This window comes from Salvelinus alpinus, chromosome 11, assembly GCF_045679555.1.
Source record: "Salvelinus alpinus chromosome 11, SLU_Salpinus.1, whole genome shotgun sequence".
NCBI classification, from domain to species: domain Eukaryota; kingdom Metazoa; phylum Chordata; class Actinopteri; order Salmoniformes; family Salmonidae; genus Salvelinus; species Salvelinus alpinus.
This window is the reverse complement of record NC_092096.1, coordinates 26,460,569-26,483,933: the sequence shown is the minus strand read 5'-3', so window position 1 is coordinate 26,483,933 and position 23,365 is coordinate 26,460,569. Positions and strand designations below refer to the sequence as shown.

At 45.8% G+C, this 23,365-nt stretch overlaps 1 protein-coding gene across 1 annotated transcript in view; it reads right to left on the bottom strand.

Moving 5' to 3' along the window:
• Window positions 1–1,568: 1,568 nt before the first annotated feature.
• The window catches only part of snd1 (staphylococcal nuclease and tudor domain containing 1), a 351,126-nt gene continuing 329,329 nt past the window's right edge, over window positions 1,569–23,365 (bottom strand). The window contains exons 23-24 of the mRNA XM_071332224.1: window positions 5,314–5,358; window positions 1,569–2,622 (exon numbers count right to left, since the gene is read on the bottom strand). Coding sequence (XP_071188325.1) covers window positions 2,551–2,622; window positions 5,314–5,358 — 117 coding nt within the window. The 3' untranslated portion in view covers window positions 1,569–2,550. The remainder of the gene's footprint in view (window positions 2,623–5,313; window positions 5,359–23,365) is intronic.

Here is a 23,365-nt window from a genome sequence, read left to right as displayed (position 1 = left end):
TTAAGGTTAGGGGAAGGGTTAGCTAACATGCTAAGTAGTTGCAAAGTAGCTAAAAAGTAGCCATTAGTTGCAAAGTTTCTAATTAGCTAAAATTGTCCGTGATGAGTGTCGAACATGCAACCTTTGGGTTGCTAGACGTTTGCATTATACGCCAACCATCCACCCTACTTTTGTTTTTTGCCTTAAGTAATCCTCTGTTTTATGTAACCATACCAAACATATCATACTAATTTAAGTGTCCCGGATGTATATTTACTATGTTACGTCTAGTCAGTGAGACCAGGCTGCCCTCCATCAGGTGCCCTAATAGACATCTCATCAGTCTGGAGGAGCAGCCAGGCGTGAAAAGAATGGTGCCTGTAAAAGAGAGAGAGAGAGAAAGAGAGGGAGTGAGAAAAGAGAAGTAGGCTTTTTAAAGCATAGTCAGACTCAGCAGGTGACTCAACTGGCTGAAGAAGGCAACATGTGACAGAGCTCATAATTGCCCTTGGAGCATATTGCCTCATCCTGCCACCCCATCATTTGTGCCAGTCACTTGTGATAAATGAATAAAGCCATCTCTGATTTGTGCTAAATGAGTAAGGCCTTGCCTGATTGGTTGGCGGGGCAGGAAATTAAGACTGGTGTCTAAAAGGATCCCCTCCTCTGAGGTACTTGTGTATATCTAATGGGATCTAAAATTGGACAAAGGTGTCAGGTCCTCTTAGGAGGTGGGTGTGTGAACCACATGGATCTCTGGTTGAAGACACTTGAGGGTAATAGTGGAGGGAACGACAACACTGCAGCTAAGCTTTTGTTTCACGTCTTCAGATGAATGTGCTAATTGGAAGTGGCTCTGGATAAGAGTGTCTGCTGAATGACAAATGTAAACGTAGCTCTAAAAGACTTGATTTAACTGATAATGCTCTTAAATAACTAAAGACTATTGAACACTTTGTGGATTTAATAGCTGAATCAGTTGTTACTTTTGGCATGAAACAAAACCATGCACCCACTGCAGTTCTCCAGGACCAGAGTTGTTGTACAATGATGTGATCGAGCTATGAACAAATTATCATAAAATGTGTACACAAAACTCTATGCATGGCAACATTTACATATCCAAGGTGTACATTTCTTTTTGCATTCAAAATGCTGTGTAGTCAAAACTTCAACTTGTACTTGAGTCGTTGCTCAACCTACGTACTGTCTGAACTGATGCTAATAAATGTGACACTAACCAGCCACTTATCTGTCACTTATGTTAAAATATATCTAGTACAGTCGCGTGTGCTGTGTCATTCTGTGGTAACACCGCTTATGTAAGATGCAAATGAGATCAAGGTGTGTAAGACTCTTTTAAATGTAAGAGGTGCCCTACCAAAAGTAGCACTGGTACTTTTAAGTCCTTTGAGTAGAACTAGGATGCCATAGCCTGGTAAAACCATACTGAAAGCTGCGCTCAGCATGATTTAATGGGGAGCGCAGCATCCGGTCTGGTTTACACCAGGCTAAGGACATTAACAATCCTTGGTGAAATCTAGCAGCTTTCACTGTTTGGTGATTTCATTCGAGTAACAACAACATGCTTTTTAATCATTTGCTCATTTTTATTCAGCAGAATTTTTTAATACAACGACAAGGGCTGTCATAAGGAGACAAATTCAAACACTGTTTCTGCTACGGCAGACAGAGACAGAGAGAGAGAGAGAGAGAGAGAGAGAGAGAGGGAGATCATCATGTCACCATCATATGTAAACATTACAGAAAGAGGGAGGAGGAAGATGAGAAAATGCTGTTTGTCATGGTGTTCTGGCCACGAGAGAAGAAGAAAGACGAGAATAAAACACTCCCAACATAAACGTCATTAAACGTCATATGACATAGGTATACATCAAGGACAGAAATAAGCTCGTCCGGTTGGTGTGGCTCTCCAGCTAGCTTTTTAAAATAAACTTCATAAAACATAGCATTATTCATTTCTTGTCATTCATTAAGGAAGCGTTTCTCTCTGCAAAAAGCTGTTAATATTAAAAGTGAATGGATCCTCTGCTTAAATCCCCCTTCTCAAGGCCTAGCCCCTTTCCTGTACAACGGATAGGAGGGATTGGCTGTGGTAGGGATAGGGTAAGGTAGCGATGCACATGATTAGCTGACGTGGGCGCATGACGTCACTAATCAGGAAAGGGGTTGAAAGGATGACATGGCAATTAACGGAGCTCTGCAGCGGGGGGGAAGGAACATGATAAGAACAACTGGTAGTGGCTCAGGAAGGGTGGAGAAGAGGAAGGATTGGACAGTCACTGTTTTTATGAGTTCATAGCTATAGCATGCTCTTTCAGAGTCAGGAGGGAGGAGGAGGAGGAGGAGGAGGAGGAGGAGGAGGAAGGGATGCGCAGAGTAGCAGGAGAGGGGACCGGAAGGATGAACATGGAATAAAAGGAAGAGAGAGAGTCAATGCTTGTCCTTTACTTTGTTTTATTTTCGTTGAATTGTTTTCTGTCACTTTTTCTCGTCCAATGAGTGCATCTCGTCTTCCGCGTTGGTCTTTGGAATGGCGCCGTGCGTTTTTCACTTTTTTAGTTTGTAGCCAAACTCGTCTGCGTCATCGTCGCGGAAGTCTCCGTAGCGCCAGATGTTGAGCTGAGATAAAACATGAGACAGAAAAGACTATGAGCGCTTAGTGAATAGCTGACAATAAAATAGACAAGCAACAGTTTCACATTAACCTTCAGTTCAAATGGGAGACTTAGCCTCCCCCCGAGACAGAGAGACAGAGAGAGACAGAGAGAGAGAGAGAGACAGAGAGAGACACAGAGAGAGACAGAGAGAGACAGAGAGAGACAGACAGAGACAGAGAGACAGAGACAGAGAGAGACACAGAGAGAGACAGAGAGAGAGAGAGAGAGAGAGAGAGAGAGAGAGAGAGAGAGAGAGAGACAGAGAGAGAGAGAGAGAGAGAGAGAGAGACAGAGAGATACAGAGAGAGAGACAGAGAGAGACGAGAGACAGAGACAGAGAGCAAGAGTTAGAGAGAGAGAGAGAGACAGAGACAGAGAGACAGAGAGAGACGAGAGACAGAGACAGAGAGAGAGACAGAGAGAGACGAGAGACAGAGACAGAGAGCAAGAGAGAGAGAGAGAGAGCGCGAGACAGAGAGAGACAGAGAGAGCGAGAGTGAGCGAGACAGCGAGAGAGGAAGAGATAGAGACAGGGGCAGGTAGACAGAGGTTGAAAGTTAGAGAGATAGAGAGGTAGAGGCAGGGGGAGGTAGACAGAGGTTGAAAGGTAGAGAGAGAGAGAGAGGTAGAGACAGGGGGATGTAGACAGAGGTTGAAAGGTAGAGAGAGAGAGAGAGAGAGGTAGAGACAGGGGTAGGTAGACAGAGGTTGAAAGGTAGAGAGAGAGAGAGAGGTAGAGACAGGGGGATGTAGACAGAGGTTGAAAGGTAGAGAGAGAGAGAGAGAGAGGTAGAGACAGGGGTAGGTAGACAGAGGTTGAAAGGTAGAGAGAGAGAGAGGTAGAGACAGGGGGATGTAGACAGAGGTTGAAAGGTAGAGAGAGAGAGAGGTAAAGAGAGAACATCAGTGTACTCTCACACCTCTGTGAGAATGAGGGGAGCATCATCATTTAATCCTTTCCAGAGGGGCCCCGTCAGACACATCCCTGTTTATTCCCTCTATTCCATTAAATCCACTCCGCTCTGCATCCCTCATCAAGCATCCAAGCCATTTCCTGCTAAACGTTCCGTTTGACGCGCAATGGGAAGGGTGGTGGTAGTGTGTGTGAGGGGGCATTCTAGGTGTGTACGCAAGAAGTTGTGTGTGTGTGTGTGTGTGAGAGATGTTTCACGACACCAACCAAGGCCCCCTCCTCTCCTCATCAGCAGCATGTGATCAGCTGTTAACATGACGATTCACAGCCAATTAGCGCCCATGCTAATTTGTGCTAGTCGTTAGGAAGCGGCTGGCATGTCGTCAATGTTGTCTTTCCTGTTTCTTTTCCTTTTCCCTCGATGCTTCGTCACTCCTTCCGGCCTTTTGGAGAACTACATCTAATTTACACCAATTTTGCCTGTGATTGGACGATTGTTTGAGCATGGCGTTGTGTGATTGGACAATATGTCAAAGCAGTGAGAGTGTTTGTCTTGTGACTGGCTGTTGGAGAGAACTGTGCCTTCTTGAAGGTCACAGTGTTTAAGGAGGATAAATGTATGCCACCTGTTTACCATAAAACATGTAAAACAAGCACCCCAAGATTAGACAAACTAATCTATATAAGGTCATTGGCTATGCTCTTGGGCAAGATACAGTAAACAGTTACTGTATAACTAGGAATATTAGGATTGAGCGGTGTAATGGCAAGGATAATGAAACTGGGCTGATAATTTTTGTAGATGCTCTGTCATCTGACTAGACGATTGGCTAGTGTACCTAAACAGGTAGAACCACCTGCGTTTGGATTGGTTGCTGTGCTGTGAGCGGACCCTGGGGTGTGTGGAGGCGGGCAAGAGGCCTGTGTGCCATGCGGATGCCATCTATCCCTCTCCATCCCTTGCTTTCTTTCTATCAGCGTGGGCCTGCACAGACTGTGGGCCAGTGTCCATTTAGGACAGCACTGCCTGCCAATGAGATGTGTAATGTCTTCAGAGAACAGACAGGTGGACAGAAAGACAGAGGGAGCAGAGAAATGAAGGAGAGCTCCTTTCTTCTACTAGTAGTTGTAATTACAGCTTTGGAAACACCGGTTTCCCTGTCATGCCAATAAAGCTAGGCTGAATTTGTATTGTGTTGAGCGAGCTAGTACGAAACAGGGAGAGAAAAGTGAGTAAGAGGGAGAGAGGTAGAGGGAGGTAGAGAGAGCGAGGGAGCAAGAGACGTAAAGAGGTAGAGAGACGTAGAGAGAGGGAGCAAGAGACATAAAGAGGTAGAGAGACGTAGAGAGAGAGGTAGAGAGAGAGAGGGAGCAAGAGACATAAAGAGGTAGAGAGACGTAGAGAGAGAGGTAGAGAGAGAGAGGGAGCAAGAGACGTAAAGAGGTAGAGAGACGTAGAGAGAGAGGTAGAGAGAGAGAGGGAGCAAGAGACATAAAGAGGTAGAGAGACGTAGAGAGAGAGGTAGAGAGAGAGAGGGAGCAAGAGACATAAAGAGGTAGAGAGACGTAGAGAGAGAGGTAGAGAGAGAGAGGGAGCAAGAGACGTAAAGAGGTAGAGAGACGTAGAGAGAGAGGTAGAGAGAGAGAGGGAGCAAGAGACGTAAAGAGGTAGAGAGACGTAGAGAGAGAGGTAGAGAGAGAGAGGGAGCAAGAGACGTAAAGAGGTAGAGAGAAACTTACCCTGGCAGTCTTGGCAGACTCCTGACCGTTGAGATACTCCGTCACCTGAGAGAGAACATGCATTAGTGTTGCAACTAAACCAGACTGAATGCTGTGGAGAGAAACACATTGGGTGCATCTCAACTCTCTAACGTAGCCTCCTCGACTCGTCTCCTTTCCTTCATTGAAAATCGGCTCAGTGCAGATGAATGAGAAGGACACAAGTGGAGGACGCCACTTTAGACTATCAACACGCACCGACAAACACATTCCCACACATACATTCATAATACACATGTCGACAGGCTTCATTGGTAGCACTGCATTGCACATGGTAACAACAAAAACAGCTAGGTCCTCATCAGATCAATAGGAAACGCGGATGCTAACCGCTAGCCCACGTGCTAACAGCTAACAACAGTGAGCAATCAAGCCAAGTGGCTCTCGTCTATACAGCGAGCTAGCTTTTAGAGCCTTCCTATTTACCATTTAATTACAATCAAAATGCATTCACGTTTCAGCGATAGGCTAGCAGGGTAAGAGAGGCGCACTACCTGCCTACACTAGTGATGAAATCAGACCTGTATTGTGATTGTACTGCATCACAAGGGCAGGTGATTAGTCGGCGAGGGCCCTGATAGAGCAGCGAATGGTGGGAATAGAGTCAGGAAGTCAGAATCCTCTAGGATATTGAGGTCTGTAAATGAAGTAGATTGTGCTTGTATATGTGTGTCTATGTCTGGGTCTTGGTTAGGGCTGGGAATGATGATATTAACACGATACTTAGGTGCTGACATGTTATGTAGGGGCGGCAGGTAGCCTAGTGGTTAGAGCATTGGGCCAGTAACCGAAAGGTTGTAGGATCGAATCCCCGAGCTGACAAGATAAAAATCTGTCGTTCTGCCCCTGAACAAAGCAGTTAACTGTTCCCCGGTAAGCCGTCATTGTAAATTTTTTATTTATTCATTTATTTTACCGTTATTTTACCAGGTAAGTTGACTGAGAACACGTTCTCATTTGCAGCAACGACCTGGGGAATAGTTACAGGGGAGAGGAGGGGGATGAATGAGCCAATTGTAAACTGGGGATTATTAGGTGACCATGATGGTTTGAGGGCCAGATTGGGAATTTAGCCAGGACACCGGGGTTAACACCCCTACTCTTACGATAAGTGCCATGGGATCTTTAATGACCTCAGAGAGTCAGGACACCCGTTTAACGTCCCATCCGAAAGACGGCACCCTACACAGGGCAGTGTCCCCAATCACTGCCCTGGGGCATTGGGATATATTTTTTTTTTTAGACCAGAGGAAAGAGTGCCTCCTACTGGCCCTCCAACACCACTTCCAGCAGCATCTGGTCTCCCATCCAGGGACTGACCAGGACCAACCCTGCTTAGCTTCAGAAGCAAGCCAGCAGTGGTATGCAGGGTGGTATGCTGCATACCTGCATACCACAAATAAGAATTTGTTCTTCACTGACTTGCCTAGTTAAATAAAGGTTAAATAAAATGATCACAATCCTATGTATTGCGATTCGATACTGTGATTTGTTGTTCCAAACATATTGCTCACCATATGTCTGAGGCAGAGGAACAAGAGAGAGTCATGAGAAAACAAGTTTTGATCAGTCATGTAAATGTGCTGAAAACAAATTGGCTTCCTACTTAAAAAGAAGATGGAGAACAAGCTATGAAGGAAAATACTGGAGATGTGGTGTGCAGGTACAGCCAACTAGCACAAAAATTATATTATCAAAACAATATGATATATCGTCAAATGTAACTGTAGTGATTTTTCTCCCCATCCTTAGTCTTTGTGTAAGTGTGGGAGATTAGGCTGGCTTGGATTGACAGGATTTGACTTGTGATGCTTCGGCTCAGATAGATATATATAAAAATATATATAAAAGAGAGAGAGAGAGAGACAGAAGAGAGAGCGAGAGAGAAAATCGGCAGACAGGCAGCGCTGGGCATATTGACCTCTTATTATGCCAGAGTGTCCATTTAGCCCCATTGACTGAGCCTGACGATGAGTCACAGGACACACACAGCATGACGGGACTGAGGGATGGGGGAGGGAGGTAGAGAGAGGGAGAGAGATGGAGGGAGGGGGTGGAGAAGAGCAAAAATGAGAGAGGGAGACAGAAAGGAAATGTCGGGTTACGGTCAAGAGAGACTGTGGGTATTGTCTGTCCGGGTGTGTGTATAGAGGCTGAAAAGCTCCAAACGAGGACTCTGCACTGTGACTGAGCGGTTTAGCTCTACATGGTTCTGGCCAGCCCTCCTCTCTCTCCTCCAACCCAAGCTAACCCAGCCTCAGCTCTGGCTCCTTCCTGCCAGCGTGATCGATGGGGAGGCTTTTGGAGTGTGTGTCTCGGGTCAGTCAGGGGAAAAGTGGGTGAGGAGAAGGGGGGAGGGAGGATACACAAGATGGAGGGTGGGTTGAAGAGGAGAAAATGGGTGATAGGGGAGAATTGGGAGAGGAGTGGGGAAGAGAAAGGGGTCAAAGGTGTTGAAGGGGGGAGAATAGGAGTTAGGGGAAGGGGTAGAGGAGGACAGGAAAAATAAGGGATGAGAAGAGGGGACGGATAAGGAGGAGAGAAGGGGTGAGAGGGTGAAGAGTGGAAGAGAGTGAGTCAAAGGCTGAGGGAGGAGAAGGGGGGGTGAGACAGTCTACTCAATACAGTACCATATTAACCACAGAGGGTTTCATCATGCATCATAACTGACCAGGAGAACAGATGAGACTCCTGGCCAAGGAAATGAACACAGATATAGGAGAACAGCAGATGTTGAAAACTGCAGCGCGTGGATTCTGCATCGGGTTTAATTGCTTAGCTAGCTGGTATACACTGGTTCATTTGATAGCAACCCAGAACACACGAGGGTCTGGAAGAAAAACGTACAGCTGGATCGTACAGCTTTGTGTGTGTGTGTGTGTGTGTGATAAAGTGTGTGTGATGGAGAGCTGGAGAGAGAGAGTGGTGTGTGTGTGTGTGTGTGTGTGAGAGACTGTGTGTGATGGAGAGCTGGAGAGAGAGAGTGGTGTGTGTGTGTGTGTGTGAGAGACTGTGTGTGATGGAGAGCTGGAGAGAGAGAGTGGTGTGTGTGTGTGTGTGTGTGTGAGAGACTGTGTGTGCGTGGGGAGTCGAAAACTGCAACCGCTGCATAAGCTATCAATCAAAGCTAACCAAGAGTGAGAATTTAGAAAAGGGGACAGCAGATGTTCACATATCTCCTTACCAAACAGATGTCACCATATGGAGGTCCTAGTCAATAGCATTAACGTCTTACTTCAGAGGTCTCCGGTGAGTGGCTGGGAGGGGTCCGGATACGCCATGTTAAAGGTATTCTGGTGCATAGTGTCCTTCATGACTACTGATGTAGGTTAAAGTCCCTAGATGGAATTCCATCATCTTGTCATTTCCTTCCATCTACCGTCTGCTTTGGAGACCTCTTAGAGTAACCCCATCTCAATAATGACCTCATATTTGGTACTGGCCAATAGCAGGGGATTATATGGAAGCATTACTATATGAATGAAAGGGAGCTGCCAGACAGCTAGCCAAGCTCTTTGTCCTTTAACTTCTTGCAACTATAGGGGGTGCTGTTCCGCATTAGCATATTTGGGTCTCCAAATTAAACTGCCTCGTGCTAAATTCTTGATCGTACAATATGCATATTATTGTTATTATTGGATAGAAAACAGTCTATAGTTTCTATAGGAGTTGAAATTTTGTCTCTGAGTGGTACAGAACAATTTTTACAGCACTTTTCATGACAGGGTTCAGATTTCAGAAATTTTTACCTCTGATCTGGGGTCTGTTTATAAGGCCACAGTGAATGCTATGAAGAAACCGACACTGCCTACGTCTTCCTCTGGGTGTCTGTACGTCATCACGTTTTCAATGAAATCGATGGGACGTTCACAGCCATTATAAATGACCAAAATGTACAGAGACCGCCCTTTCTCAACGTGCGCCTCAAGCGTGAAGGCCAACGGACCTGCCTCGTTCCAAATCGTTTTCTAACCAGCTATATTTCTCCGGTCATGTTTTCAGTCGTTATAGTTGTTAAAAACATCAGAATGTAGTTAATTTTAACCGTTTTATAGCAATTTATATCCGTTTAGTGCGATTCTGAGGAATTTATTTGTCGTGCACTTTCTAGCTTTGGGAACGTTTCGCGGTCTCGGTCGTTGTTAGTGGACATTTCGAAGGACAGAGGACATCTATCGACCAAAAGACGTTTATAACATAGAAAGGATACATTGCCCAAGAATATGATGGAAGATCAGCTCAAAGTAAGCAATATTTAATATGATAAACCGTGTTTCTGTCGAAATATTTTAAACGCATACATCGCCATTTTGTTTGGTATAGCTTCACTTGGCCAACCCTGTATTGAAAAGTAAGGATAATTTTAAAAATGTAAATCAGCGGTTGCATTAAGAACTAATTTGTCTTTCGATTCCTGTCAACCCTGTATTTTTTAGTCAAGTATATGATTAGCTTTTAATTAAACTAGATCACTCTGATAGATGACGTCAGACATATTGAGGCTTGATTTCCTAGTATTTTTATTGTGTAACCACGGTTTTGTATGGCTAAATATGCACCTTTTCGAACAAACTGTATATGTATGTTGTAAAATGATGTTACAGGAGTGTCATCGGAAGAATTCTGAGAAGGTTAGTGAAAAAATTAATATCTTTTGGCGGTGATTACGTTATAGCGCTCTTTGGCTGGAATCGATGCTCTGGTAACGTTTTCACATGTAGTATGCTAACTTATCGATTTATTGTGTTTTCGCTGTAAAACGCTTAGAAAATCTGAAATATTGTCTGGAATCACAAGATCTGGGTCTTTCCATTGCTATGCTTTGTCTATTCTTATGAAATGTTTTATGATGAGTAAATTGGTCATACACGTTGCTCTATCTAGTAATTCTAGTCGATTTGCGATGGTCGGTGCAATTGTAAACTGTGATTTCTACCTGAAATATGCACTTTTTTCTAACAAAAACTATCCTATACCATGAATATGTTATCAGACTGTCATCTGAAGAGGTTTTTTCTTGGTTAGTGGATATCAATATCTTAGTTGAGCCGAATTGGTGATAGCACCTGAAGGAGTAAGAAACTGATGGAGTTAGAATAGTGGTGTATTTTGCTAACGTGTTTAGCTAATAGATTTACATATTTTGTCTTCCCTGTAAAACATTTTAAAAATCTGAAATGGTGGCTTTATTCACAAGATCTGTATCTTTCATCTGGTGTCTTGGACTTGTGATTTAATGATATTTAGATGCTACTATCTACTTCTGAAGCTATGCTATCTATGCTAATCAGTGTGTGGGGGGTGGGGGGTGATCCCGGATCCGGGGTTGAGGTTCTAGAAAGGTTAACTAAGGGGTGCCTTCCTGACAGACCGTCTCCTGCTGTTCTCTTCAGTACAGTATGTGAGAGCAGGAAACCAGTGTGTGTATGTGTGCCTAGCATCCTCCTAATATGGGCCCATATGCTGTTCCAGAAAAGCCCTTTCAGGACCCTTTTCACAGCCACCACACGGTCTCTACTTCCCATGGAGGACAATCACTAGCCAATAAACCAGCAAACAGAAAGAATACGCAACCAAATATCTCAACTAAATGAATAAATAGGATAGGGGGGTAGGCTTTGTGTATTTCAGAATGATAGTCGGGGGGAGAGGAGGAAGAACGAGAGAGCGTGAGAGAGCGAGAGAGCGTGAGAGAGCGTGAGAGAGCGAGAGAGAGAGCGAGAGGGAAATAATAGTACTGTATGACCCCACAGAGCTCCATATGCCAGATAGATGCCCCTGGTCCCATCTATACCAGGTTGGTGTTGTTGAACAACCTGCCACTACCTGGCAGACTGGGAGGTGGTAGGAATATGGTGTTGGGGAACAACCTGCCACTACCTGGTAGACTGGGAGGAGGTGGGAATATGGTGTTGGGGAACAACCTGCCACTACCTGGTAGACTGGGAGGTGGTGGGAATATGGTGTTGGTGAACAACCTGCCACTACCTGGCAGACTGGGAGGTGGTAGGAATATGGTGTTGGGGAACAACCTGCCACTACCTGGTAGACTGGGAGGTGGTGGGAATATGGTGTTGGGGAACAACCTGCCACTACCTGGTAGACTGGGAGGTGGTGGGAATATGGTGTTGGGGAACAACCTGCCACTACCTGGTAGACTGGGAGGTGGTGGGAATATGGTGTTGGTGAACAACCTGCCACTACCTGGTAGACTGGGAGGTGGTGGGAATATGGTGTTGGTGAACAACCTGCCACTACCTGGCAGACTGGGAGGTGGTGGGAATATGGTGTTGGTGAACAACCTGCCACTACCTGGTAGACTGGGAGGTGGTGGGAATATGGTGTTGGGGAACAACATGCCACTACCTGGCAGACTGGGAGGTGGTGGGAATATGGTGTTGGTGAACAACCTGCCACTACCTGGTAGACTGGGAGGTGGTGGGAATATGGTGTTGGGGAACAACCTGCCACTACCTGGTAGACTGGGAGGTGGTGGGAATATGGTGTTGGGGAACAACCTGCCACTACCTGGCAGACTGGGAGGTGGTGGGAATATGGTGTTGGGGAACAACCTGCCACTACCTGGTAGACTGGGAGGTGGTGGGAATATGGTGTTGGGGAACAACATGCCACTACCTGGTAGACTGGGAGGTGGTGGGAATATGGTGTTGGTGAACAACCTGCCACTACCTGGTAGACTGGGAGGTGGTGGGAATATGGTGTTGGGGAACAACATGCCACTACCTGGCAGACTGGGAGGTGGTGGGAATATGGTGTTGGGGAACAACATGCCACTACCTGGCAGACTGGGAGGTGGTGGGAATATGGTGTTGGGGAACAACCTGCCACTACCTGGCAGACTGGGAGGTGGTGGGAATATGGTGTTGGTGAACAACCTGCCACTACCTGGCAGACTGGGAGGTGGTGGGAATATGGTGTTGGTGAACAACCTGACACTACCTGGCAGACTGGGAGGTGGTGGGAATATGGTGAACAACCTGCCACTACCTGGTAGACTGGGAGGTGGTGGGAATATGGTGTTGGTGAACAACCTGCCACTACCTGGTAGACTGGGAGGTGGTGGGAATATGGTGTTGGTGAACAACATGCCACTACCTGGCAGACTGGGAGGTGGTGGGAATATGGTGTTGGTGAACAACCTGCCACTACCTGGTAGACTGGGAGGTGGTGGGAATATGGTGTTGGGGAACAACATGCCACTACCTGGCAGACTGGGAGGTGGTGGGAATATGGTGTTGGGGAACAACCTGCCACTACCTGGCAGACTGGGAGGTGGTGGGAATATGGTGTTGGTGAACAACCTGCCACTACCTGGCAGACTGGGAGGTGGTGGGAATATGGTGTTGGTGAACAACCTGCCACTACCTGGCAGACTGGGAGGTGGTGGGAATATGGTGTTGGTGAACAACCTGCCACTACCTGGTAGACTGGGAGGTGGTGGGAATATGGTGAATAACCTGCCACTACCTGGTAGACTGGGAGGTGGTGGGAATATGGTGAATAACCTGCCACTACCTGGTAGACTGGGAGGTGGTGGGAATATGGTGTTGGTGAATAACCTGCCACTACCTGGTAGACTGGGAGGTGGTGGGAATATGGTGAATAACCTGCCACTACCTGGTAGACTGGGAGGTGGTGGGAATATGGTGAATAACCTGCCACTACCTGGTAGACTGGGAGGTGGTGGGAATATGGTGTTGGGGAACAACATGCCACTACCTGGCAGACTGGGAGGTGGTGGGAATATGGTGTTGGGGAACAACCTGCCACTACCTGGCAGACTGGGAGGTGGTGGGAATATGGTGTTGGGGAACAACCTGCCACTACCTGGCAGACTGGGAGGTGGTGGGAATATGGTGTTGGTGAACAACCTGCCACTACCTGGCAGACTGGGAGGTGGTGGGAATATGGTGTTGGTGAACAACCTGCCACTACCTGGCAGACTGGGAGGTGGTGGGAATATGGTGTTGGTGAACAACCTGCCACTACCTGGCAGACTGGGAGGTGGTGGGAATATGGTGTTGGTGAACAACATGCCACTACCTGGCAGACTGGGAGGTGGTGGGAATATGGTGTTGGGGAACAACATGCCACTACCTGGTAGACTGGGAGGTGGTGGGAATATGGTGTTGTTGAACAACCTGCCACTACCTGGTAGACTGGGAGGTGGTGGGAATATGGTGTTGGGGAACAACATGCCACTACCTGGCAGACTGGGAGGTGGTGGGAATATGGTGTTGGGGAACAACCTGCCACTACCTGGCAGACTGGGAGGTGGTGGGAATATGGTGTTGGTGAACAACCTGCCACTACCTGGCAGACTGGGAGGTGGTGGGAATATGGTGTTGGGGAACAACCTGCCACTACCTGGTAGACTGGGAGGTGGTGGGAATATGGTGTTGGTGAACAACCTGCCACTACCTGGTAGACTGGGAGGTGGTGGGAATATGGTGAATAACCTGCCACTACCTGGTAGACTGGGAGGTGGTGGGAATATGGTGAACAACCTGCCACTACCTGGTAGACTGGGAGGTGGTGGGAATATGGTGTTGGTGAACAACCTGCCACTACCTGGCAGACTGGGAGGTGGTGGGAATATGGTGTTGGTGAACAACCTGCCACTACCTGGCAGACTGGGAGGTGGTGGGAATATGGTGTTGGTGAACAACCTGCCACTACCTGGTAGACTGGGAGGTGGTGGGAATATGGTGAATAACCTGCCACTACCTGGTAGACTGGGAGGTGGTGGGAATATGGTGTTGGTGAACAACCTGCCACTACCTGGTAGACTGGGAGGTGGTGGGAATATGGTGTTGGTGAACAACCTGCCACTACCTGGCAGACTGGGAGGTGGTGGGAATATGGTGTTGGTGGTCAGTGTGTTGAGTGTGTAGAATAAGAATAAGTAAGAGTGTGTGTGTGTTTGGTGGATCACTATACTCAGGTGGTGTTTTGGTGATTGTGTGTGTGTGTGTCTCTACATGTGTGCATGTGGGAGTGCAAGGTCAGGTGTTGTTTTGGTGCAAGTCTGTGAATGTGCTAGATGGCAGGTTTTTGGCAGGAGGTGTGTGAGTGGTTCTGGTTCAGGATGAACAGATCATGTGCATCCTGTTTTTGGTACAGAGAGTACATTCATTACCATAGTGTCTGACTCAATGCAGGTGATGCCTTAGAACCCCATTATAGTCAATCTGGAATAACGTTCTTCATTTTGTACAACAAAGTTAACGCTCGTTAGCAACACTAAGTATCAGTCGTATTATACACCCGAAGCCTTCTCCGACTTGCAAAACATCCCTCTTTCCCTCTCTCTCCCTTTCCCCCAAAACGCAGAAAGAGAGACCAAATGTATTCCATCTTATGAATAGTCAGCAATGGATTAACAACTGGTATCCAAGTCCAATTTATCTTCTGAACAGTCTGCCTCTGTACTTGTGAATAACAACGACTCCTCGCTTCGTAGTTCTTTGCAGGCTCGTCTGACTCTGCAGTCCTGGGTGTTAGTCTTAAAGCTGCAAGATGTCACTTTTTGGTCGACCTAACCAAATCCACAAAGAAATGGAGTTATAGATCTGTCATTCTCATTGAAAGCAGGTCTAAGAAGCGGTATATCTGTTCTATGTGCGCTATTTCTATGCTTCCCATTCTTAAGTTTAGTTTTTGCGTCTTTTACTTTCAATTTTGTACACCAGCTTCAAACAGCTGAAAATACAATATTTTTGGTTATGGAAAATACATTTCAGTGTTTTAGATGGTACAATGATTCTCTACAGTAGACTTGCTTGTTTTGTCACATAAACTGAAATTAGGCAAACTATTAGAATTTTAGCAACCAGGAAATGGTGGAGCTATTTCTGCATAGTTCATCTTTAAGTGATATCCCTCACAGAGAGAACCACACCACTGTCTGTCTGTCTTTCCAATGAATAGTGCATGGCGAGAGGAGACTCAGTGTTCTCCCCATGTCTCTCCAGACATCCTGGTAACATGGATTTGATTTGAAAAGCCCCTCTTTTAATCACAGCAGTCTTCGTCAGAGACTGCTCCCTGGAGGCTGTGTGTGTGGGAGTGTGTGTGTGTGTGCCATCTGTGCATGTCTGTGTGTGTGAGTACGGTATGTCTGCCTGTGTGTGTGTGTTTGTGTGACTGCGTGTCTGCATGCGCGTGTGTGTGTGTGTCCCTCTGAAGTCCCTGTGAGGCATGCTGGGACAGGCCCCGGTGCATGCTGGTAGCTCCAGCAGTGTGGTCTGTCGGGGGCTTTCAGGCAGCGAGGGGGACAACGTGGCATGACAGCGCCCCGCAACCGATGGTTCAACGAGTTAAGGAGGACCAACGACAGAGGAGTGCCCCATCAGAGGACCTGGCTTCCGTGAGTACAGGCACACAACGCACCACGTTATATAGGCTATACACACACACATATACACTCTGGGATAGGGCTGTTACAGTGACCATATTACCGTCACACCGACGGTCACGAGTCATGACCGCAGTCAAATTCCACGTGACCGCTTAGTCACAGTCACTAAGCTTCTCCAAGCTCTGATGCTGCTGATGGTTATTAGTAGCCTACAAAAATTGCTAACTGTCTGGGACTCAGCACTCTATTGTCCCTCTCTGACATCACTGCAAATGTTATCAAAAATCTAATCAAACATTTCATGAGAGCCCATGAGCTCATGTTGCAACATTTCTATAGGCTATGTAATTGTGTGAGAAAATAGAGTGATGGCCTCTATTAAAAAGAGGAGGATCCCGTCAGCTTTCTATAGGCTAGGCCTACTAAATTTATTTCTCAACTTTCCTAATATTAAGCACATTGCTTCGCTTTACAACAGGAGTATAGCCTACCTGGCTGGCATGTAAATTAACCACAGGATAGCCAGATCAGGGCTTAACATAAGGACAACTTAGAGTATGCTATTCTGTTCATCTGAAATAGTCTACATTTTCTTCATATCATGTGTCTTTAGACCTGTCTAAAATAAATAATGGATTTACTGTTATGGTGTAGGCTATATTACATGGATTTATTAGACTTTTAAAAATGTAGATGTTCTGAAGGTCTGCATCAGTGGCTTGTAGGCTGTGTGTGGAAGCCAGGAGATGCTAAACGTGTTTATGTTAATTAACGGTAAATTACCGTGAGACCGGCAGTTATTAGCTTGACAATCACCGGCTGACAAAATGTCACGACCACAGCCCAACTCTTGGATAGAAACATTGTGAACAAGGTTTTTAAAAAGGTATGTGGGCCTACTTCATCTCCACACACACACACCAGGTAGAGACACACACAGGCCGAGAACGTCGAGATTTGACCTACACAAGTGCATTTGATGGTAAAATACACAGACAGACCAATGTAATCATATCTCTTGTAGGTCATTTTCCACTGAAAGAAAATGTTGACCATATAAACCAACCTAAATGATTATGATACAACTAAATAAAGTATAAAAAAAGGGAACCCTATAGACATAGCTAAAGATGAGTTGGCAGAAAACGAGGGCAGACCTCGGTTAGAGTAGCAGTACAACTTTGGTTCTATTTCTCTCTTGTATTGTCTCTCCCCATGAGATCACTCACTGTGAAGTGACAGAAGTTTAAATGACCTACGCCCACTCTCCAACCCTCACTTCCCCCCTCTGTCTCTCTCTCCTCTCCTGACCCCAGGGTGCGGGGGAGGCAGGAGTGTGTGTGTCTGTGGTCGGGCCAGGGGAAATAGAGCTTGGCTAGTGGCGCGTGTCACTGTCACCCTGGACATGTCACAAGGCCCTCAGAGCACTGCTGCTGGCGGTGTGTGTGTGTGGGTATGAGAGGTAGGGTCGATATAAAAGTGTCCATTAGGCGTTCAACACAAACTCTTACTGGTTAATGAGGTATCGAACAGTCAGGAGGAAGGGGCATGCTTTTGTACACTCCACAGTGTACTGGCGGGGGAGGGGGGGAGGGGTGATGGGACATGACAGGAACCCATGGGGGGTTTAGGGTGAGGGGGTCGATGGCAAGCTGTCAACCAGACAAAGTTGGTTGAAAGTACTGCAAAAGGCCATTGAGTACACCACGACAAAAGAGTTAGCCTGTATGTCTCAGAACTGTCTATCTTTACTGCCTATGATAGGTGAGTGATTGGTTGTGTCTCTCTGTGTGTGTCTGTAGGGCATTGGAGCCCCCCAGAGTCCGTGTTGCTATTGAGTACTCAATTTATCTCTGCTGTTCCCTGATAAGGGCAGACGGCTGTATTAACCGACAAACCTACAATTCCCATGTGGCATCTCATCTCTACCCCACTGTTCAATTACACTGATAGAAGAAACTACATTTCCCATGAGGCATCACAGCAATGCCCCACTGCACAATTACCCTGTAATAGAAGAAACTGCATTTCTCATGGGGCATCATGTCTGCCTTCAGCACAATAGAAAAAACTACACATCCCCAAAGCACCTCATTTGTTCCTCTCGGCACAATTACACCAAAATGTAACTTCACTTGCACAAGGCATTTTCACCACAGAATAATTACACTGTAACCCATATATATATATATTTTACCTTTATTTAACTAGGCAAGTCAGTTAAGAACAAATTCTTATTTTCAATGACAGCCTTGGAACAGTGGGTTAATTGCCTTGTTCAGGGGCAGAACGACAGATTTGTACCTTGTCAGCTAGGGGATTCGATCTTACAACCTTTCGGTTACTAGTCTAACGCTCTAACCACTAGGCTACCTGCCGCCCCATATAACACCTACAAATAAACTACACTATCCAGGAAGCACATCATCCGTCCTCTCATAATAAAATGTATACTGCAACTCCCCAAAACACTACATTTCCCACGAGGCAGCACATCCATCCCTTCACAGTAGTGCAATTTACCTACACAGCCAAAATAAAAATAATCTGTTGGGAAATAAACTACAGATCCCATGGGGCCTCTCATCTGCAGAACAGCACAGCAATTAAAAGCAAGTGTTGGTCTGTTCCCCAGCTCTCATATCCCTCTTCAGCTTGGGCTTCAAGCAGCAGTGTACGTCCTCTAAACTCTCAGGCTCCATCCACATCACAGCTGCTCTCCCACAGGCTGCCTTCTGCTCTCTCTCTCCCTCCCTCCCAAAACACACACTCCACACTCACATGCCTGCATCAGCACAAACACTGGAGCTAGCGACGCTAACACTGGAGATAACACACAAACACACACTGGAGCTAACACCAAAGCCAAAACAACAATCCTAGCTCAAAGCGCTAGGTGAGTGTTGTGTATTAGCTTATGTCGCTACAAAGAGCCAAACAGGGCATAAAATTAACATCCGCCAAATGCGGGTAGATTTAGGTATTGTTTAGTAAAAAATGGGTGGTGAATGTGCAGGGCTCTACAGTGCGGGCATTACATTTACGAATAAAAATATAGTGAAAAAGTCAAGTATGAGCATGTGCGAAGAAAATGCTGAAGTAGCTGTTTTCATAGTATTTCTGCCATTTTGTTTCATAGCTGCTAATCGCACAAATAAATATAAATCTATATCCCACCTCATGAAGCAACACTGCCTGGCAGGAGAGATTGTGCACTGTGCTGATTCATTTTGGAGGCGCTGCGCACAGGCATAAAAGTTGGTCAAATTTACTCGGAAGTCTACAAAGTGACTTTGTCCTCGTGTTTCTTGGTTATTTACATTGTTTTGTTCACAAGGTTGGCTGTTTTTAAATGGAAGTTTGAGTCTGCTGCTTCAACTGATGCAAAGAGATATTGTCTACTCAAAAATCTCTCACACACAGACCCGTGACAGGACTCCAGTGGCCTGGTTACCACGGTAACCTCCCACCCTGAACATTTTGTCTCATCTGATATGTTCTCGGGTCCCAAAAAATAATAAATGTTTTGTTTTAGAAACATTAAGCATGGCCATCAGCGCGTGTATTTTTGTTTAGGTAATTATGGTGCAAAAATATTTGGGCTGATCAATTTTTCCATCTACCTGCAACAGTGGCTGGTGGACCAAAAAGTACATTTTGGGCAGTTAACCCACTGTTCCTTGGCCGTCATTGTAAATAAGAAGTTGTTCTTAACTGACTTGCCTAGTTAAATAAAATTTAAAAATAAAAAAGGGAGAGTTAGCGTTTGAAGCTAACTGTAACTCTAGAACAAATGTTCTATTGAAAAGGACTAGGGATAATATACGAGGTTCATGCTACGTTGGTGATTGATAATTAGCAAGAGGCTTCTGTGTTTTGTAATTGATTGTTAATTAGCAAAAGGGGAGATGATTAGCTTGTAGAGCTAATGAACTTTTTTGCTCGATGACAGTGTTCGCTTAGCGCAGCCTGCTAGTGCGAGACGGGTTGGGAGTCAGTCAGTCATCTGACGTCGTCGCCTTTGGTTGGCCTACTTTTACTGTGGTGATTGAGCACCAAGATGGTGTCTGTACGACCATACTGGAACTTAATGGTTTTTAATAGACTTCAACTTCAGTCATGGAATGAATCACTTTTGTGTCAGATAGGTCTGTGTGTGTGTGGTGACAGTATGCTGTGAATGTGGCTGACAAGAGAATATTCTCTTGATGAAAGATGGTGAATGTACAGTTGAAGTCAGAAGTTTACATGCACCTTAGCCAAATACATTTAACTCAGTTTTTCAAAATTCCTGACATTTAATCCCTGTCTTAGGTCAGTTAGGATCACCACTTTATTTTAAGAATGTGAAATGTCAGAATAACAGTAGAGAGAATGATTTATTTCAGCTTTTATTTCTTTCATCACATCCCCAGTGGGTCAGAAGTTAACATACACTCAATTTGTATTTAGTAGCATTGCCTTTAAATTGTTTAACTTTGGTCAAATGTTTTGGGTAGCCTTCCACAAGCTTCCCACAATAAGTTGGGTGAATTTTGGCCCATTCCTCCTGACAGAGCTGGTGTCACTGAGTCAGGTTTGTAGGCCTCCTTGTTGTCCTTAAGCCATTTTTCCACTTTGGAAGTATGCTTGGGATCATTGTCCATTTGGAAGACCCACTTGCAACCACGCTTTAATTTCCTTACTGATGTCATGAGATGTTGCGTCAATATATAATTTTTCTCCCTCATGATGCCATCTATTTTGTGAAGTGCACCAGTCCCTCCTGCAGCAAAGCACCCCCACAACATGATGCCGCCACCCCGTGCTTCATGGTTGGGATGGTGTTCTTCGGCTTGCAAGCATCCCCCTTTTTCCTCCAAACATAACGATGGCCATTGTGGCCAAACAGTTCTATTTTTGTTTCATCAGACCAGAGGACATTTCTCCAAAAAGTACGATCTTTGTCCCCATGTGCAGCTGCAAACCGTAGTCTGGCTTTTTTATGGCGGTTTTGGAGCAGTGGCTTCTTCCTTGCTGAGCGGCCTTTCAGGTTATGCCAATATAGGACTCGTTTTACTGTGGATATAGATACTTTTGTACCTGTTTCCTCCAGCATCTTCACAAGGTCCTTTGCTGTTGTTCTGGGATTGATTTGCACTTTCCGCACCAAAGTACGTTCAACTCTAGGAGACAGAACGCGTCTCCTTCCTGAGCGGTATGACGGCTGCGTGGACCCATGGTGTTTCTACTTGCGTACTATTGTTTGTACAGATGAACATGGTACTTTCATGCGTTTGGAAATTGCTCCCAAGGATGAACCAGACTTGTGGTCTACAATTTTTTTTCTGAGGTCTTGGCTGATTTCTTTTGATTTTCCTATGATGTCAAGCAAAGAGGCACTGAGTTTGAAGGTAGGCCTTGAAATACATCCACAGGTGCAACTCCAATTGACTCAAATGATGTCAATTAGCCTATCAGAAGCTTCTAAAGCCATGACATCATTTTCTGGACTTTTCCAAGCTGTTTAAAGGCACAGTCAACTTAGTGTATGTAAACTTCTGACCCACTGGAATTGTGACACAGTAAATTATAAGTGAAATAATCTGTCTGTAAACAATTGTTGTAAAAATTACTTGTCATGCACAAAGTAGAATTTCGAACCGACTTGCCAAAACTATAGTTTGGTGGTTGAAAAATGAGTTTTAATGACTCCAAACTAAGTGTATGTAAACTTCCGACTTCAACTGTATATATGTGAGAGAGAAAGACATACAGAAAATGAGAGAGTTAAAGGGAGAGTAAGAGAGAGCGCGCGACAGAGAGACATGCAGACAGTAAAAGACAGAGAGAGAGATTAGGTCCCAATCCAGTGCAATAAGATAAAAAGTGTTTACTGTGCAAAAGTGTGAGGAGGAAAAGGTCCCATTGATTGTGGTGTTATCCACTGTCATTGATCTGGCAGACAGACAGCAGATGCAGCATGGCAGTTATGGGGACGGGTCTGGTAGCTATGGGTCTGGTAGTTATGGGGACGGGTCTGGTAGTTAATAACTTCTCTAGGGTAGGGGGCAGCATTCGTAATTTTGGATGAAATGCATGCCAAAATTAAACTGCCTGCTTCTCGGGCCCAGAAGATATGATATGCATATAACTGGTAGATTTGGATAAAAAACACTCCAAAGTTTCCAAAACTGTTAAAATAGTGTCTGTGAGTATAACAGAACTGATTTGGCAGATGAAAACCTGAGAAAAATCCAATCAGGAAGTAGTTGGTTTTTTGGTGTTGTAGTTTTCTATTCAATGCCATTACAGTACCCATTGACTTAGGAGTCAAATTGCAGTTTCTATGCCTTCCGCTAGATGTCAACAGTCTTTAGAAATTGTTTCAGGCTTGTATTCTGAAAAATGAGGAAGTAAGAGCAGCCTGAATGAGTGGACCCTAAAGTGTCACAGAGCTTTTTCATGCGCGAGACTGTAACGGCTGTCGCTCTCCTCATCCTCGGATGAGGTGAGGAGAGAAGGATCCTCAGACCAAAACGCAGGCTTTGGGAAATAAGCCATCTTTATTTAACAACGATGATGGCAACACGAAACGAAACAAAACACTTTCAAACTACAAAACAAGAAAACGACGTTGAACGAAACCTGAACATAAACTTACATAACTAAACATAAACTTACGTACAGGAAACGGACGACATCGAAACGAAACGAAACAAACAAACGCTACAGTCCCATGTGGTACGAACATACATACAGACATAGGAGACAATCACCCACAACGAACACTGTGACAACGCCTACCTAAATATGACTCTTAATTAGAGGAACGCCAAACACCTGCCTCTAATTAAGAGCCATACCAGGCAACCCAAAACCAACACAGAAACAGAAAACATAGAATGCCCACCCAACCTCACGTCCTGACCAACTAACACACAAAAACTAACATAAATAGGTCAGGAACGTGACAGTACCCCCCCCACAAGGTGCGAACTCCGGACGCACCAGCACAAAATCTAGGGGAGGGTCTGGGTGGGCATCTAACCACGGTGGTGGTTCAGGCTCGGGGCGCGGTTCCCACCCCACCATAATCCATCCTAACTTCCTCCCTCCAAGAATGTCCACCCTCTTTTGACCCCCACAAAATTCCCTTAACAACATATCTAATAGGGACAACCCCGGGACAGAGAGATAAATCAAGAAAGAGGGATAGATAAGAATATAGAGATAGATGAAGATAGAGAGGGAGATTAGGATAGAGGGGCAACTCCGGACTGAAAGGCAGCTCCGGACAGAGAGACAGCTCTGGACTGATGGGCAGTTCTGGGTATCCAGCCTTTTCAGGCTGAAGGGCAGCTCATGGCTGACTGACGAATCTCGATGCTCATGGCTGGCTGACGGCTCTCGACGCTCATGGCAGGCTGACGGCTCTCGACGCTCATGGCAGGCTGACGGCTCTCGACGCTCATGGCAGGCTGACGGCTCTCGACGCTCATGGCAGGCTGACGGCTCTCGACGCTCATGGCAGGCTGACGGCTCTCGACGCTCATGGCAGGCTGACGGCTCTCGACGCTCATGGCTCTCTGACGGCTCTGGCTGCTCATGGCTCTCTGACGGCTCTGGCTGCTCATGGCTCTCTGACGGCTC